The sequence below is a fragment of the Peromyscus eremicus genome, chromosome 15, assembly GCF_949786415.1.
Source record: "Peromyscus eremicus chromosome 15, PerEre_H2_v1, whole genome shotgun sequence".
Taxonomy (NCBI): Eukaryota; Metazoa; Chordata; class Mammalia; order Rodentia; family Cricetidae; genus Peromyscus; species Peromyscus eremicus.
Window position 1 is genome coordinate 57,035,385 of NC_081431.1, and position 17,655 is coordinate 57,053,039.

Sequence of the window (17,655 nt, forward strand, 5' to 3'; positions counted from 1 at the left end):
CTGAGGTGGGCGGAGCCAGCAGCCAAAGCTGCCATTTCAGTCCTAGTAATGCTGCAGTTTAAAGCAATAGATTCACAATAAAACAGGTTCAGATAAGATAAACCCTAAACTGTTTACATGTGTGTAAAAATGTACATAGGCTTAAAAGAAAGAGGAAAAGGAGGATAAACAGTTATATAAAGAAATAGATAGTTTTAAAAAAAATAAAGTCTTTAAAGAGAAAGTAAAAGTAATATAAAAAATAAGCCACATAAAGATGCAAATCACACAGAGTCTGGATTATGTTGTCTTTGGGATTTTTAACTGCAGAGAGATATTTGATTGTAAAAGCTGCTGAGTTAAACCAATATATATATTTTAAAAATACCTTGATTTCAAAATTTATGTCTAAGGATATGTTGCTTTGGAAAAGAGATTCTGCTTTTGTTTCTACAGAAGATGAGAACCTGTGGATTGCTTCCAGGCTAATATGGTTTGACCAGCCAAGACCCCCTGAAAGGTCTCCAATGACACCATGGCCCAGATGATCCAACACCCAGAATGGTTTCAAGGCAACTGGCTCAGACAATGCAGCCTCACAGACTATTCCAGTCAGGACTTAACTATAATTCTTAATTTTCTCAGGATCCCCATAAGACTACCAGTACCCTCTATCAGCAGGAAATAGCCTAGAAAACTATGCCCACATTCCCAAAAAATGGATTATCAATGTTTGCCTTCGTTTAAGTTGTTGGTTACAAATTGTTATTGGTCATAGTTAATATCTTTCTAAAAGAAGAAAGGGGGATATGATATGGAAATATAGGATATAGATAGGATAGGATAAAAGGGTAGATTATTGAACCCACTTTTAAAGAGCAACTTGTTTAAAATGTTTTACATTGGTATAGATTTTAGTTTATTGATACAAATTTAAAGTTAATTTTGTTATACTGAATGTGTATTTCTACTCTTGTTTAAAATAATATGTTTGTGCAGCTCATTTAAATTGTAATGTATAATTAAAAAATACAGATTAACAATTAGTCTTCTATGATAGTCAAACTTATAGTCATGTTAAGTTTTCTAGGTATACATAGATATAATTAAGTTAGATAGGTAATCTTCAAACACTTCAAAGACCTACAGAATATGGCATTTAAAATGTTTTAAGAACTTTGACTTTCTGGACATTGAGACATGTATGCTCCTGGCAGCATCGATTTACTTCAAAGAGGAAGATGGGCATTGAAGAAACTCATTATGGAGTTTGCTTTCTTTGTGGCAAAAGTTAGCCACTGGGCAAAAAAGTGCCCTTGTGCTGACTGCTTGATGATATGTTGTATAAACTATTCATGCAGGACCCATAGGAAGGTGACCACTGAACTTTGCAAGGCGAGATGTTCCTTCAGGTTTCTGCTTCACAGAAGAAACTACCAGACATTCTACAGGACACACACACACACACACAATGACTGAGAGACTAGGCCTATGGGCTGAAGATGGATGCCCCAACGTTACAGAGGAACTTTGGGTAACTGTCCAGTTAGGCAGCTGTCTCTGTCATTCTAGATTTTTGGAAGTTGCTTACAGTGTTCTTCCTGTTTACTTAGGTAAAATTGTATCCTTCTGAGGTTTTTGATGTAGTTCAAGACTAGATAGTTATAATTTTCCTTGGTTATGATAAAAAACAAATTAGATATAAAACTTTAGATTCACAAATATAGGATAGATAGAATATTTTCTTTAATTTTGCCAAATACAAATAGACTAGATACTGTAACTGTAATTCTTGCTTGATAACTGTTTGTTATACGTAATTTTACTATGTTAAAGTTAAAACCTTTCTTTTTAATTAAACAGAAAAAGGGAATGTGGCAGCTGTGGGATGATGCTTTTGTACACTGGTTTAATAAAACACTGATTGGCCAGTAGCCAGGCAGAAAGTATAGGTGGGACAAGCAGACAAGGAGAATTCTGGGAAGAGGAAGGCTGAGTGAGGAGACGCCACCCCGCCGTCCAGGGGGGCAGCATGTAATGGCACACAGGTAAAGCCACGGAAAACATGGCAACATATAGATTAACAGAAATAGGCTGAATTTAAGTGTAAGAGCTAGTCAGTAGTAAGCCTGAGCTAATCGCCAAGCAGTTTTAATTAATATAAGCCTCTGTGTGTTTACTTGGGTCTGAGCAGCTGCAGACCAGGAGGGACATAGGAAAACTTCCAGCTACACCTTTGTTCATCAGCTGCCTCCAAAGCAAAGCAGGTGGCAGAAGAAGCCGTGGAGTGGAGCTGCTGCCACACTCTCCCCAGCAGCCTGCTCACAAGGGCCATCCCAAAGAGGGGATGCAGGCAGAGGTCACACCACTTAGAGTCTGCACCTGATGAGCATCCCCTCCATTGTCTGTGGGGAGCACCCATGAGCCTCTCCTAAGAGACTGTAGGACAGCTCCACCAGCTACGAAAGTTCACCTGCCAAGGGACTACTCAAAATTTGCAACATGAACATCCCAAAGCCATCTGAGGTCACCTGCTTGAACTCTCAGGATGCAGAGAAAGGAAGGGCATGGGGTCATAGTCAAGGTGCTCAGCAGAACCAGAGCTGCCACAGCCTCCACTGTCCAGGTGACACACAGCCACCTCATCTGCCTTGCCCAGAGTTCCACCAACCCTCAATTGCAGATCAAGTTCTTGGCAGGATGTACAGGGTGTCCCAGGCAGGTCTTCAGGGTCTGCTTTCCCCCTCCCCATCCCCCTGCATCTGCCCCAGCCTAGCAAAAGTGTGAGACCAACTGCAGGGGACCCACAGAGGTAAGCCAGCTCTGGGTACTGACAAATGAGCACATCCTGGGCCTGAGGGTCTCTGTCCTCGGGACTAGAGGGGCCCTCACCCAGGACACAAAGACAGGTGGGACTGACTGCTTCTGTCCCATCAACTACGGAGCAGGGGGTCTGTGCTGTACTTATTAGCCATGTTCTGAGAAACTGTGGGGTTGCCTCAGGCTGCAAAGTGGGTATGGGCAGCCTTTGTACCCATTCTCCCTCAAGCTGGTTCTAGGTGAAACCAGAGCAATCAACCTTGAGGAAGAGCTGTAATGACCGAAGACCATAACGGGGTTGCAGGGCACTGGATTGCCTTTCTCGGTTTGCTGTACATTTTCGGGTGGCTCAGAATTCTACACACACACACATGGGGCCATGGTACTGGACTGGGAAGAGGAAGCCTGGGGAGAAAGATGGGATGAAGGAAGGTGGCAGTTCTGTGCTCTTAAATGTTTTTATTGTATGTGTGCTCTGCTTACATGGATGACTATGCACCATGTGCATGCGGTGCCCACAAAGCCCCTGAAACTGGAGTGTCAGACATTCGTCAATTGATATGTATGTGCTGGGGACTCGAACCTCGGTTCCCCTGGAAGAGCGACCAGGGCTCTTAACTGCTTAACCATCTTAACCATCTCTCCAGCCCCCAGTTCTGTACTATTAAGTCACCAAGCTAGGGCCACTGAAGACAAGCCTAACATCTTAATATGAGAGAAGATGGGAACAAGGAGCGAGATTCTCCTTCCACCAAAGCCGGTGATCCACCTCTCCCTGCAGCTGACCCCGAAAGAAAGCAGAGCTGGTGGGGACAAATGCATCAACATCACCAGCCACTTATGCCTGAGGATGAACGAGTTTATCAGATCCTTCCTGAGAAAAGAGTTTTCTGAGTGAGTAAGGCTGGTGGTAATACAAAAAGGCACTGAGCTCCAGAGAAGGGGAGGGGTTTTGGGGGGGCAGACAAAGCAGGGAGATGGCAGCACATGGGCAGTGAGCGCCTGGTGACTCCTTTGCTGTCTGGCTTGAAAAAGCCCCCGGGAGCAGGGACCGGGTCTAGGACTTAGTTTGGGGAACATCACAGGCACACAGAGTACCTGCTGGGAGCAGGCAGGACAGATAACTCTGGAGTTGGCAAAACAACCCAGCCTGATGCCGGAAGTGAGCAGGAGGAAGAGGCAGTCTCTAGACAGGACATGGAGACTCCATGGCTGATGTGCCAGGGCTGTGATCTGGGTCCTTCTGGGTTCAGGATATATTGTGCCTGCAGCAGGGCAAGACAGCTCCAGAGCGTATCGGCCCCCCAGGCAGGACTGGGGAGGGGCTGGAGGAGTGTCATTCATGTTCCTGGCCCCCAGGGGCCCTGACCAGACTGGCTGAGAGGCAGAAAGGGAATGGGGACATCAAGAGTCAGGAGTGCCGCAGGGCAGGGGCTGGCATGAAGAAGGGCCCTTGGGGTACATGTTTGCAGGTCTGTTCTGGCAGGGCTTGTCACACCTGTGGGACAAAGGCCAATTAGAAAAAGGGAAAGGGGTTCCTGGTGCCATGGGGGAGGGCACCTCTGGACGAGAAGATAACCCTTTGGACAACCAAGCCTCCACCCACAGTGGGTAAGTACCCAAAACCTGATGGTTAGATGGGAGAGACTTTGCCAAGCTACGGCTCAGCCAAGCCAGTGTAGGGCTCCCATTATCTCATGGGTGAATCATCTAAGCACACAGGGTTTGACAAAACCTGGGTGCTGAGACCACACAACTGCAACCCACTTAGAGTATGCATTTAGATAGATTTGGGGGGCCTTCCACCATATCTCAGGGCTGGGCCCCTTCCACCTCACTCACCTCTGCATCCAGGGACATGGCCGACTTGTTTCCCCATTGAGCCCTCCTGGTGACGGATGCCTCTTTCTGAACCTCCTGATTAGGACACCAGAGTAGAGACCAAGACTTCAGGGGTAAAGAGGGACTTGGGACTCCCACCTGTCCCCTACTCCACGTGGCTTTGTTCTTCCTGAAGTGACAAGGACCTAGACCCAGTCCTCTCTGCAGCTCTCACCCACAAGTTGTGTTTCTACCCTCTACCCTCGCCACCAGCTCCACTTCTGGAATGACCCATCGCTGTCAGGCCTATCCCTCCTCCGACCTGACATGCGGGGAAGGGTACCTGAGGGCCCTGGTCTCCGGAGTCCTGGGTCTTGCTGATCCACAGGTTAAGTCTTGATGTCACAACCCCTGACAGTCGCAGATTCTCCTAGAAAGAAAATTCCCACCTTAAGGTTCGGAGATCCTGACAGCACTAAGACTCTCCCAGAGGCCCCAGAATGGGGACAAGATTCTCTCCACCACAACATCCACTCAGCACAAATTATGCGTACCTGGGACAGGCCCCACCCTGGGGAGGTCTGCACCTGATTAAGGAGACTCAATACAGAACGATACAGTTTCTAACACTGCAAGGCCAAGGACCAGGTTCTAATACTGCCGAGGTCGAGGCCCAGGCTTCGAGGATGTCAGTCCAGAACCCCGGCAGTTGGGATCTGGCCCTCACCTTTCGGATGGTTGGTTCTGCGCGGTTCTGGCCTGCCAGCTCCTTCTCAAAGAGGTGGCGCTTGCTGGCTACACCAGCAGGAGCCACAAGGACCTCAGTGCGGGAGGAGCCTGGAGACCTGACGGATTCGGATCTCTGTAAATCAGAGATGCGAGAGGTTGAACCATGACTGTGTGTTCATAAATAGTGCCCTCCACCCTGGCGGGGGCTCTGGAGGATCGCTCTGCCCCTTCCTACCTGTATGGCTGTGTGGTATCTCTCCAGTTTCTCTCCTAGCTTCAGTGTGCTAGCCGGCAGCCTCACACTGGCACTGGAGGATGGGAAGACAGATTGAGATGAGCCAGCTGAGGCTCTCACCCCAGGGAGGCCAGGCCTGCCCTCAGGGCTTGAAGAACAACCCCCCTCACACCCCATCCTGCTGGCAGAGAAGGATGGGGACTGAGGAAGTCGCCTCTGATGCAGAGCGGATTGTAATGGTCAGGGTGACATCTCCAGACTCCAGGGACTTTCACACCTCTGAGGAACAGCCTGCCTGCTCCAAAGGGCATCTCCGGATGGGGAGCACTTCCCACTGTCTCCTTCCTCCCTTCTCCTTTCACACCCTGTCACTTCCGGTCACCTCGGTTCTCACAGGCTGCGTGGTCATCACGGCCCCTGTGCGAACTCACCTGCTGGCCCTGCATCTGCCTGCCTGGGTGGCTACGGGTTTAATGGTCTCAAGTGAGTTGCTTCGGGCTAGCCACTGACTTGTCTTTGTTCTCCACTCGCTCCAGCCCCAGCCCCAGCCCCAGCCCCAGCCCAGGAACCTAAGCCCTTATTAAAGGTTTAGCAGGGAGGTAAGCACATCAAAGGTGGATGGAACTGGTAACACCAGCACTAGATCTCAGGTCTTATTTATGTTTGCCGCTCCCCGCTGCCCCACGTAATGTACCATTCTCCATCTCCTTGGCTCAGTGTTCCAGGGGAGTTACTAAACACCCCGGTTCCACACACACACACACACATACACACACACACACACACACACACACACACACACACACACACACACACCCCGACGCTAGGCCTGCCACCGCTGAGCCTTTCCCTTTTATGTCCTAACCATAGTCTCCCTTCTGGAAAGTTCTCTCACCCTTTCCCACCCCAACTCCAAGATAGAACAAAGTCTCCTCCCTCTTCAGAGACCCATCGAAGCTGCATCCAAGCAACTCTCCCAGGAACCACAGGATGAGTACTCCACTCCCTGAAACAGCACGCTGGCCCCACACTGGGCAGCTTGGTCCACGATCTCAGCATCCAGAACCACGAGGTAGCCAAGAGGGGCCAGCGTACATGCATCCCAGGTCTTAAGGGTCCCAATGACCACGCCCCAGAGGCTGGTACCTCAAGGTCACAGGCAGATGTATCAGCTACAGCCGCCTCCCTAGGGGCGATGCTTCAGGGCCACAAAGCTATCGTGACACTTCCTCGGGTGTCATCTCACCCAATCCCAGGACCGCCTATCAATCCTGTCGCCCTGCCGGATCTAGAGTCACAACTCACTTGAGACCATTAAACACACTATCTACACCTCCCCTAATGTGCGCTGTGGCACAGCCTGGCACATGACAGCAGGTGAAAATAATCAGATAACCCGACCAAAGAGAGTCAGGCCTCCAGGCAGCTCACCTGCGGGTCAAGGTTGTTTCTGAGTTGTCTTTCCTGGGGCTCATCTGAAATGAGAAGGGTGAGGTTGGTAAGTGAGGGTCTGAGGGAAGTCCAAGCCCCCTCTCCAGTGAGGCGGCTAGCTCTCAGGATGCATCTTCTTCCTGAGACAATCCCCCCACCCCACTCCCACCCCACCCCCACGCCTCTCTGCCCCAGTGCAAGTGCCAAGCCTTCATTAAAAGTCTTAATCTGAAAACACCTTGGCCCTTCAGCGTGGGTCCAAAGCCCTTCCTCCGCCACCCTAGCCTTGCCAAGGTACCTGTTACAACCTGTATTCCTATCTGCCTCTCCACTACCCAAGAGCCTTGGGGGTACTGGTCAACCTCAGGCACGTGGCCCCTTTCCCAGGGCCTACATCAAGGCACAAGGCAAACTCAATCAATGGATGAGCAGATGACCCAGTAAACAAAAGAACCAAGAGTAAGCACTGAGACAGACCAGATGAGACTTTCCAATCTCATCACATGGAAGCAAGGCAGAGAACACTGGAGAGAAAAACCTGAAGCTCTCTCCTAAGGAAGATACAAGACGCCATGACAGGCCAGTCTGGTCTGGCAAGTTCATCTTCCTGCAGTCCTGTTCTTATCCACTAGGTGGGGCTGCTCACATTTGTTTACACACTCCCTCCTCTCCCTCCCCCCCCCCCCCCCATTCCTCCCCTACACACATTTTCTAGGTCTTCAATCTGCTCTTCTTTATTTAAAATTTCTGGTCTAGTTTGGGCACCCATGGAAATTCAAAGCTCCTCTCTATCCAGTTTCTAGAGACTTCTGGTTGTGTAACAAAAGCTCTTGCTTAATGGGCACTGGTTTCCTTTGCCTGCTCCACAGTGGATTGATGACTAGGGTCCCGGGCTCTTACCCGAAAGGAGATGGTCCTGGGGCTGGAGCGTTTGAGGGAACTGCTGAAGGTGAACAGGGTAGGTGAGGGTGTGTCTGCCTCTTCATCCTTGCTGGGAATTTTTACCTGAGTGGACAGCAAAGGTGTCAGACAAGAACTCACCTTCCTCAGGACAAGGGGAGGGCGCTCCTAGGCCCAAACTTCCAGAGGGACCTCAGGTGGCCTGGCTAATCCCAGAAGCTAGAGATGGGAGAGTCAGTCCAACTGCCTATGCCTCCCTCTCCTGCTCCTGCTACGCAGTAACCACATAGCCTCATGTAGCCCGGCCACCAGGCAGGGCTTTAGTTTTGGAAGGATCTCAGACTCCCTAAGAGCTTGCTATCTAGCCTAAGGCTCCCATGCTTAATGAGTGCCGGTTTCTTCAGTGGGCTCTGTAGTGGACAGGTGACGAGGTTACCCTGGCTCTGAGCAGAAATAAATGGCTTGGAGGCTGGAACCCAGGACCTGGATGAGGATGTGGTTGGAGACCCCAGGTGCCTCTCTGCACATGGCTCCTTTCGGCTCCAACAATCTGCCTCTGACTCGGGGTCCTATTCGGACCATAGCTAGGAAGTCTGACTTGCTAGGAGAGAAAAAACTGCCAAGGCCAGCCCAAAAGCGGGAGGAGAGGAGGAAGTGCGGGAAGTAGAGGCCCCAGGGCCGCCAGGGACGGCAAGGGAGAAAGGGGCAGTGCCAACCTGGAGTGTGATGGGTGGGAAGCAAGAAGCCTTAGTCGGAGGGTCTGTTGTGCCCTGCTCTGCAGAGGAAGGTGGGCTCTTCCCAGGGACGGCCCTCCCTCTGGGCTCCCTTGTGGTGGCCTGGCTTCCCCCAGGGGCCTGGGGCTGCTCTGAGGCTGCCGCCTTCTTCGGAGTCAGCTTTGTCTCTGAGACCAGTGACTTCTCGAAGATGGATGCCTTCTCAGACACCAGCCTCCTCTCTTGCATCTTCTCAGAGACAATGGCTTTTTCTAGAACCGGAGGGGACCTCTTCTCTGGTGCTGCTGTCTTCAGAGACACGAGTGTCTTCCCGGGTACCGTTGACTTCTCTGACACACTCGTTCTTTCCGGAACCAACTTCTCTGGGCTGCGTTTCTTCTCAGTCAGGGGTGCTTTCTCTGCGGCTGCCCCCTTCTCTGAGGGGCAGGCTTTCTCCGGAGCCAGTCTCTTGGTAGGCACCGGAGTTTTGTCTGGGACAGGCAGTTTCTCAGAGACGGAGGTCTTCTGCTGGGCCCCTGCCTCCTCTGGAAGGCCCTTTTCCCCTTCCCCAAGCTCTCTGCCCTTTAGATGCTCTTCTTCCTGGGCCCAAGGGCCTCGCTGCTCCCGACTCAATCTCCGGCGAGGCTGGGGCTCCACTTTCTTCTTAGTCACAAGGGGCTGCGGCAAGGTCTGCTCAGGGCTGGGGCTGTCCCTTTCCGCCTCACCCTCTAACCTCTCCTGCACCGGAGCCTGGACAGCCTCTACCACATGCCGCCTCTGTCTCCGTTCCTTCCGAGTCCTCAGGATGGCCTGGACGTCCTCCTCTTCATCTTTGGAGGCTGGAGGTGATGGCTTGGGGACCTCTGCTTCCTCCACGCTGGGCAGCCTGGATCAAAAGACGCGGGGACACAAGGTGGACAGAATCAGATGACGTCAGGAGTGAGGGTGACCCTGGGTGTAGCTGACTCAATGAGACACCCCCAGGGCCACCAAGGAGGAAGGAAGCAAATTAGACCCTGCTCTCCCAGCCCCACCACCACTATTTTCAAAATAATCACTTGTATCTCTTCTGTATGCTGCCCCTCCAAAGGGGGTCACTTGAACAAAGCACCTCGGGGCTCTAGAAAAATCACAGAGTCCTGTACAGTGTTCCGTGTTCAGCCACAATCACTAACACTGATCAAGCAACTGCTTTATAGGTTCTGGGACTGGGGCAACATTGGCTAAGAGGGCTCAGAGGAGTGAGTTCAGTCCCTGTCCATCAGAGCCTAGAGGAGACCGTGGGAGCGAACTGGTAGGGAGCTAAAAGGAAACCCAAGGCTTCTGAGGCACCACTCTAATATCCTGTCCATTGTAGGGGTATATCTGGAACACGGTGGCAGCCACGGGTTTGGGTCAGCCCACAGACACAGCCTGGTCTTTCTTCATCGGAATATGTAAAGGAACAAGAGCAACATAAAATAATTGTGCAAAACTCAGAGGCCCTAGTCTCCAGCTAAAGGAGCTTGTGCCTCCTGTCACCCTGCTTTTCATGTGATTTCAGGCAAGTTAGCTTACTGTCTGAGCTTTTCAAACCTGTAAACTGAGCTTGTTACGCAGCGAAACGAGAGCCATCCCATGAGAGCAACGGCCTAACCCACAGGCAGCACTCAGGAAGTTCTGGGACCTTCTCTTCCTTTCCCTCATAATCCCCAAACCTAGATGTCAAGATTGGTCCCCTTTTGCTCCCCCCAGAATGGGGAGGCTCCGAGTATGGGGAGGGAGGTAGCCTGTTTAAGGGAAGTTTGACGAAGCTGGATGAACACTTGTGGCCACACACACAGGACCTCGACGAGTTATCTAAGCATGCTTCCCTGAGTCTCTCCCACTGTAAAACAAGCTATTAACAGTGGCCTCTCACACATCGTGAGGACTGAGGGAGCCACATACATAAAATGTCCAGCAGAGTAGGGCTCATGGACAGGTTCACCAAATAGCATCAGTGAGTGTCGATGAGGAGGATGGGGACCATGCTTGGGCTGAGGATGGGTCTAAGGATGATGAGGAACTTGAATTCCATCTTCCCACCATCAGCCTTACTCCTGGACCAAATCTCTAGCAGGCCAAACAGATTTCACAGAGTCTTCTGGCGCAGCTAGGTCCCTCACCTGCACTCAAACTGAAGGAATGATGTTCAGCTCCTAGCCCCACCACATACCTCTCCACAGGTCTCTGAGCTCCATTCTGGGTGAGTTTTGGAGATTCGTCGTCCGTGGTTGAACTCAGGTTGCGATGCCTCCGCCTGCGTTCACGCTCCTGTTCCTCCTCATCCTCCAAAGTCCGCTGCCGGGCCAGGCTGAGGGAAGGAGGCAGGGTCAGAGACTGGTGAACATCCATCTTCCCTAGCCAAACTCCAAACTCCCGCAGCCTTGGAGATGACAAATTGCCTCTAGGCAGCCCTGCCGCCAGTGGCCCTGGGGTACTGCCGTGCAGGTGACTTGGGACAAGAATGTTGGAAGTACACATACACAGCATATTTCCAAGACCCATGATGGAGAACAAAGTGTAAAAATTTCTCATTGAAATAGTGTAACTTTCTGTGATGGCCTGTATCTGTAGTTCCAGCTAGCTAGAAGGGTTGAACCCAGGAACTTCAAGCTCCCCTGCGATACACAGTGAGAGTCTGTATCGAAAAAAGAAAGGGGGGGGGGGTTGAGGATTTAGCTCAGTGGTAGAGCGCTTGCCTAGCAAGCGCAAGGCCCTGGGTTCAGTCCTCAGCTCCAGAAAAAAAAAAGAAAGGAAAAAAGTGTATATAGATTACGTGTTGAAATGATTGCTTTGGGGTATATTAAAGCAAGTGGAGATATATCATTTATTTTCCCCCTTTTACTTCTTTAACACGGCTGCTAGAAAATTTAATTTTTCAACGCAGTTCCTTTCTTCACAGCTTGCAAGAATCTAGTCAGAGCGGAGTTTCTCCCGGTTGGCACCACTGACATTTTGGCCAGGTAATTCTTTGCAAGGAGCCACCCTCGATTAGAGGGGACCAAGCAACACCCCTAGACGCCAGTAGCAGCAGCGCCCAGTTGGGACAACCAGAGACATTTTCCAGAATTACCAAATAGCCCCTTGGGGTACCGATGCCCTCAGCTGGGGACCACTGTGCTGGATTTTACTGTGGGAGCAGAATGTCTCTGGATGATGGGAACAGGGAAGGGGGCGTGGCTCTGTCCGAAGGAAAAAGGTGACCTTGACAAGGGCCACTCTCTTCTGAGTTCTTGACAGACAAGAACTGAGGAATTGCCTCAAAGTAGCTCACAACCCACAAAATTCCTTAGCCTCTGGTGGTAGGCAGAAGGGTAGACTCACAAATAACACAGAGAGAAAACCACCATACCCTTCCACTTCTCGGGGCCTCTCTAGACCTTTAGAACTATCTTCTCCCTGCCTGGAGTAGCAAGGGGACTCCACATACTCTACATTTGGTTTCCGCTCCTGTGAACTTCCATTTGTGGAACTAACTGGACAGTTTCAGGCAGCTGAACAACCCCCCACTAATCAATCCATTCCCCCAGCCAGCCAGTCGTCTGGCAATCCAGTCAACCCATGCACCTGCTCTTCTCACCGTCTTTAAACACCTACCCACCAGAAAGCCACCAACTGCCCACTCCCAGCCCATCTTCCCTCCACCCACCCAGACAAACAACAAATAAGCACTCAGGGGCTCTAATGAATGGCATCCTTAGTCTGTAAGTTTGGGTATGAAGGAAAGCATGCCTTGACGTATTCCTTTTTCTTATGCATAATTCTGCCCTTGAAGCAGCAACTTTTTAAAGGCAAGTCGTGTTGGCTTGCAGCTGAAGAAGGGAATAGAGAGTAAAACATTCCTCAAGCCGGGTGGCAGTGGCACACGCCTTTAATCCCAGCACTCGGGAGGCAGAGCCAGGTGGATCTCTGTGAGTTTGAGGCCAGCCTGGTCTAGAGAGTGAGTTCCAGGACAGGCACCAGAACTATGCGGAGAAACCCTGTCTCAAAAAAAAAAAACAAAAAAAACAAAGCGAGAGAGAGAGAGAGAGAGAGAGAGAGAGAGAGAGAGAGAGAGAGAGAGCGAGCCAATGCTCAGAGGAAGATGATAGACTAGGGACAGCCTACAGAAGAGCTAGGAACAAGGTCAGAGCAGTGGGGTTTGAAGACCTCTGGTGTCTAACATGGAGACCAGCATAACAAGTGCCAACAAATGTGGAAGAACAAGTGTAAATGTCACTAGCAGAAGCCAGGACTCTCCTCTTCCTGAGAAACCACCAACTTCTGCCTTGATGCAGAAGAATACAGAGAGGGAGCCAGTAGTGAGCTCCTGAAGGCAATCTGTCCATCTCTCTACATAAGGAAGGGGGTGTCTGCTCATCACCCCAAGGAAAGGAGCAAGCATAGTAGAGAAACTTCTGGAATATCCCAGTTCTGCCATTATGAGGGCAACCTCAGGTCCTCTGCTCATCTGAGTCACGATTGTATTCCACCTCAGTGCAAATGAAAAAGGGCCAGGGTTTTTCCTATGGCCTTGACCATGGATCTTAAGCGGGACTCCCTGGACCTTCACCTGAGCCCTGTGATCTTCGTATATTTATGGACTGATCCTTCATTCACCCCCCACACTGCACACAGTCTCTTACGAGCCAGAGCCTGGGGTCCCATCTCTCCTCTGCCAACTTCTGCTGGCTTGCAAAGGAGGACACTGTTCCTTCTCTCCCTCTGCATGCACGCTGCTCCTGTCCTGGTTTGGGAACAACTCCTACCCTCCAGAGAGGGTCCACATCCAGAGGAAAGTGAACCCTCCCAACCCACACCCAGTAGAGCTGGCTGGATCCTCCAGGATTCCTGGACCATGAGCAACACTGTTCTCATATGCTGCTCACTGCCCTTGGGGAAGCAGGGGCTTTGTTTGCTCTCCTCTGGGGCCCTCTGTGGTGCGCCATCAGCCTGAACCAGGTCTCTTCAAACATGACTCATAACCAGGTTGGGCCAAAGCTGGCTGCAGAAGTCAGGGCCCGATGTACCTTAGTGTTTCCAAGCTTTACACCCAGACCCCAACACTCAAGAAGGGTGATGGGGTCACCAAGACCTGCTGCTCAGAAATCACGGGGCTACTGACACCCAGTAAAACATGAGTCCTTTCATTATCTCACCCCACCCCAGGCGAAGAATGTTATCTCCAATAAGCAAAGATTATTGGCCTCTAAAGGAAGAAATGGACAGAAATGGAAGAGAAGGAAGACCAAAGGTCAGCTTCCCTCGCAGGTGCAATTACTGGAACCCCGGAAATAAATCCATTATTTGGGGGGGCCTAAAACAGGGCTTGAAATCCAAATATGGTGAAAAACAAATCAATAAGTAAAAGAAGGAAGGAAGGTGGGGTGGCACTAATGTGTCAGTGCTTACTATAACGCCAGAGGCTGGTCCAAGCACTTTACGAATACCACGGATGTTAATCCATACAAGGCTATGAGCAAGGTGGTGCTACCCACCTCGGATTTGAGAAACCTGGGGCTTGGAGGAGCTCATAACTTTCTAGAGAAAGCATGGCGACTGAAAAGAAGGAACCAAGACCTCCCACCTAAGTCGTCCTCTCAAAGCCTCGTGCCTTAACCAAGACACCAAGGGCCAGGAAGGATGCCCTGCAAGTGTTGGTCGTAAATCAGAGCAATAACAGCTGAACATTCGGAAGGAAAGCGGGGCCTAAGCAGGAGCAGGGCCAGCCAAGCTCAGGGTGCAGCTGCGAGGACAGAGGTTTAGGGAAGGCCAGCAACCACGGAGCCCTGGAGCCAGGCCCTATGTGAAACCTGCAGGCTCTAACAGCCCGGAGGCTCGGCAGCTGACCCTGCAGGCCAGCCAAGCAGCTCACCATTCACTCCCTTCCACACCCTTTCCTCCAGCTCCTGGCCTTCACTGGGGGACGCACATCCCTCTCTGCACCTCCAGATGAGGCTGCTATCCCTCCCGATGCCTGATTCACCAACTCCACCCTTTCTCGTGGATGCCTAAGACATCACTGCCCTGTTACACTTAGGAGTAGACCGCATTTCCCCCAGTGGTCACGGAGAAGCCTCTTACAGGTTCAGCTGCTCTAGTTTAAGTAGCTAGAGGGTTTGTGAAGATGCCCCAGAAGCATTTGGTGAACCCTGGGGCTCAGAGACCCGGGCCTGGGGAAGGGGAGAATAGTGGAAGAGCCCTCAGTGTGCCTGTGACTTTGGGCCAACCTTCAGCTCCTGAGCAGGCAGGCCTCAGGCTCCCCTTCCACTTACTGAGGAGCTATTGTGGGTGATCTGAGGTCCCTTCGGCCCCAGACAGTCTGAAGAAAGGTATCAGGAGAATCCAGAGACGCATGAGAGGTGAGAGGGCCGTTAAAGGGCCTGGCAAGGAAATGATTAACCACTGGTCACTTAGTCCCGGGGCTCTCAGATCCACCCCTCACCCCCCACAGACAGGCTGGCATATCCTCACTGGTCACCAGGTCAGCACATGGAGGAAAGGAAAAGACTGACCCGGGCAAGCAGCTCACCACTACCCCATCCCAGGCCCGCAGCTTCTGAGCCTCCCGGCTGAGGACAGTGAGTACAAGCTCACATCTCCGCCTTAGTTCTCGTGAGGCCACCCTTGTCACGCCCTCAGCACAGGCCTCCCCCAGTCTGGGAGGCTCGGTCGATGGTGACTCACAGCCCCTTCCTGCAGCCCGCTGAGGCTTGTTGCTCACTCAGAGAGCAGAGCAGGAGCGGTCCTCTGTTCCAGGTGCCTCATCAGGGAGACTGCTGGCAGCAGCTGCATCTGCCCACGGGGTTCCGTGAAGGCTGGGACTGGGCATGGAGGCCAGACTCAGTCCTCCAGTGGCAGGACTGGTTCCCCAGGGGTTCACTACCACTTAGCCTGGACAGCCCATGGGAACTCAGCCCCACCCCTACAGCCACATGAGTCTGTCCGACTGAGCAGTGGACAAGCTAAGACCAGACCTCATTCCCGTTAAAAATCCTAGTGCCCCCAGCCAAATCCTCTGTACACACACACACACACACACACACACACACACACACACACACACACAGAGCCAGGCTTTTAAACAAAAAATAAGTAAATTAATACAATCACAAACACCCTCAACAGTCTGGGCACTTCTAAGGAAGTAAGATCTGTTTTGTATTTTTAAGCTAATATGCAGTACTACCATCGTCAACAACCATTTCGATGGAGCATACTGGGAGCAAACTCAGCTGCCCACACGGACGTCTCATCTCTACACGGGCCATAAACACGCTCACCCACACAGAAGCTGCACTCCGTGTATCTGAGCGTGCATTCATCGGCACTGATGTGCCCACACCCAGAAACAAAGACACCCCCACAACAACCCCATGCACACTGACCCACAGGCAGAGTCCAAGGCCTTGCCCCCGCACCCAGCTCCACCCTCAGCACATACCTTCCTTGGGGTGTGTCTGACCTCTAAGGCAGCCTGGGTTCCCTTTCCAGAGCATTGGCTCTCACCCTCCTTGGGGCTTACCTTTCCCCTTCTCTAGATACCATGGGCCTCCCTGCACTGAGGCTGAGGGCACCCATACTGCAGAGCAGTGCCCTAAGGGTCTGAGGAGGTAGTCCTCAGACCAAATGGATGAAGTTCTGTGAGACTGAGACAAAAAAAAAAAAAAAAAAACAAAACCTGAAGCCCTCAGGGAGACCCTGAGGGGCAGCTGATCTTAGGTGATGAAAAATGTGTGAAAGATGCCTTCACAAGCAAGGCTATGGTACCGACGCTGCTGGAGTTGCTGGGCTGCATCTACAGAGATAGCTCTGACCCTACAGTAGCCTGAAGACCTAAAGCCCACTTGAGAGAGGCCAAGAAGCCAATCCCACCCTGACTGGAGCCTAAGGAACAGAAAGAGCCGGGCTCCAGTGTGAGCCTCCGTTCCCTTAGGACAAAGGATGCATTCCAAATTAGGGACTCAGTCAAAGGACATGGGAGAAGAGATGCTATTTCATCAGTCCTGGAGAGGGAGGGCCAGCAGCTCCGAGAGGAGGCAACAGAGGGGCTGCCTCTCAGATACCCACCCTCCTAGGCTCCTCGGACCCTGATAGGCTGTCCAGAAGGCAGGGAGAGCAGATACAGTTTCTGACCCATTGGGACCAGTTCACGAACATGAGCAGCAGGGCAGACAGGGATAGCAAACGTCTTGCCCCCAGCGTGGATGCCACCCCAAATGCGAACTCAGAATTTGAGCCTCCTTAGGATAGGGGAGCCGCTTCCTCTGATCCTAGTCACAGTCTCCGGCTCTGTTGACTCCATTAGGTGGGGCTAAAGGACACTTCCCAGACTCACTCTAAAACTCTTAACGGAGGCTCAGAGACTCGGGGTTCACTCAAGAAGAAGGCTTGGGGTAACTCTTGAACCTTCCCAGCCCGGTGAAACGTTCCTTTGCCCTCACAGACCGTGGCACTCTGGGCTGTCCAGGCTGCGGACCAGCCTTCTCCTAAGCTCATTCCTTAGGACCTAAGGGGACAGGAAGCTGCGGAGCAGGGAAACCACTCTCCCTGTCACCTGAGGGGGTCCAGAGTTTGGTCTCAATTCTGTCCCCCACCGAAGAGCAACAAGATCAGGATCCCGCTTCCGCAGGGGAGCAGGCCTGTGTCCGGGAGAGGAGATCCGAAGGGGCGAGGCTGTCCCCCGAGCCCCAGCCCCCCTGGCCTCGGTGGCGGCTCTCACCTGGACAGCGCGGACCAGTCCTTTCTGCTGACCGACATGCTGCCGAGCCCCGCGGCCGCCGCGTGCCGAGCTCCGCGCTCCGCCGCTCACCTGCGGCCCCTCCCCCTCGCCAGGTAGGGTCACATGGTCGCTTATCTCAGCCCGGCTCGGCCCCGCGCCGCCGCGCTCCCATTCGCCGGCCCCGGGAGCTGCCTCTGGGGTGTGGACGTCCCAGACAAAGCCGCGCCGATCTCCGCCGGGGCGGGTCTCTCTCCAGCGCGGCCGCTCTGCGCGGACCGTCTGCACCGGGCTGCGGGCTGCAC

At 52.1% G+C, this 17,655-nt stretch overlaps 1 protein-coding gene across 1 annotated transcript; it reads right to left on the reverse strand.

Annotated features, from left to right (window-relative positions):
* Positions 1-2,966: 2,966 nt before the first annotated feature.
* On the reverse strand, positions 2,967-17,446 carry Lad1 (ladinin 1). The gene is made up of 10 exons (XM_059280629.1): positions 17,354-17,446; positions 10,826-10,963; positions 8,632-9,514; positions 7,916-8,020; positions 7,016-7,059; positions 5,585-5,657; positions 5,348-5,482; positions 4,964-5,050; positions 4,642-4,716; positions 2,967-4,297 (listed from the first exon to the last, which is right to left on the reverse strand). The coding sequence occupies exons 1-10, from the start codon at positions 17,389-17,391 to the stop codon at positions 4,292-4,294; spliced, it is 1,584 nt and encodes a 527-aa protein (XP_059136612.1). The 5' UTR covers positions 17,392-17,446; the 3' UTR covers positions 2,967-4,291.
* Positions 17,447-17,655: the final 209 nt, after the last annotated feature.

What these genes read in the sequence shown, in the direction of transcription:
- Lad1 (XM_059280629.1), bottom strand. Translation starts at nt 17,391, where the DNA reads ATGTCGGTCAGCAGAAAGGACTGGTCCGCGCTGTCCAG. An exon ending in GAAACAACCTTGACCCGCAG is followed by an intron (nt 5,658 to 7,015) that starts GTGAGCTGCCTG and finishes CCCATCCTCCAG; the next exon opens with TGCCAGTGTGAGGCTGCCGG. An exon ending in GATACCACACAGCCATACAG is followed by an intron (nt 5,483 to 5,584) that starts GTAGGAAGGGGC and finishes TCTGATTTACAG; the next exon opens with AGATCCGAATCCGTCAGGTC.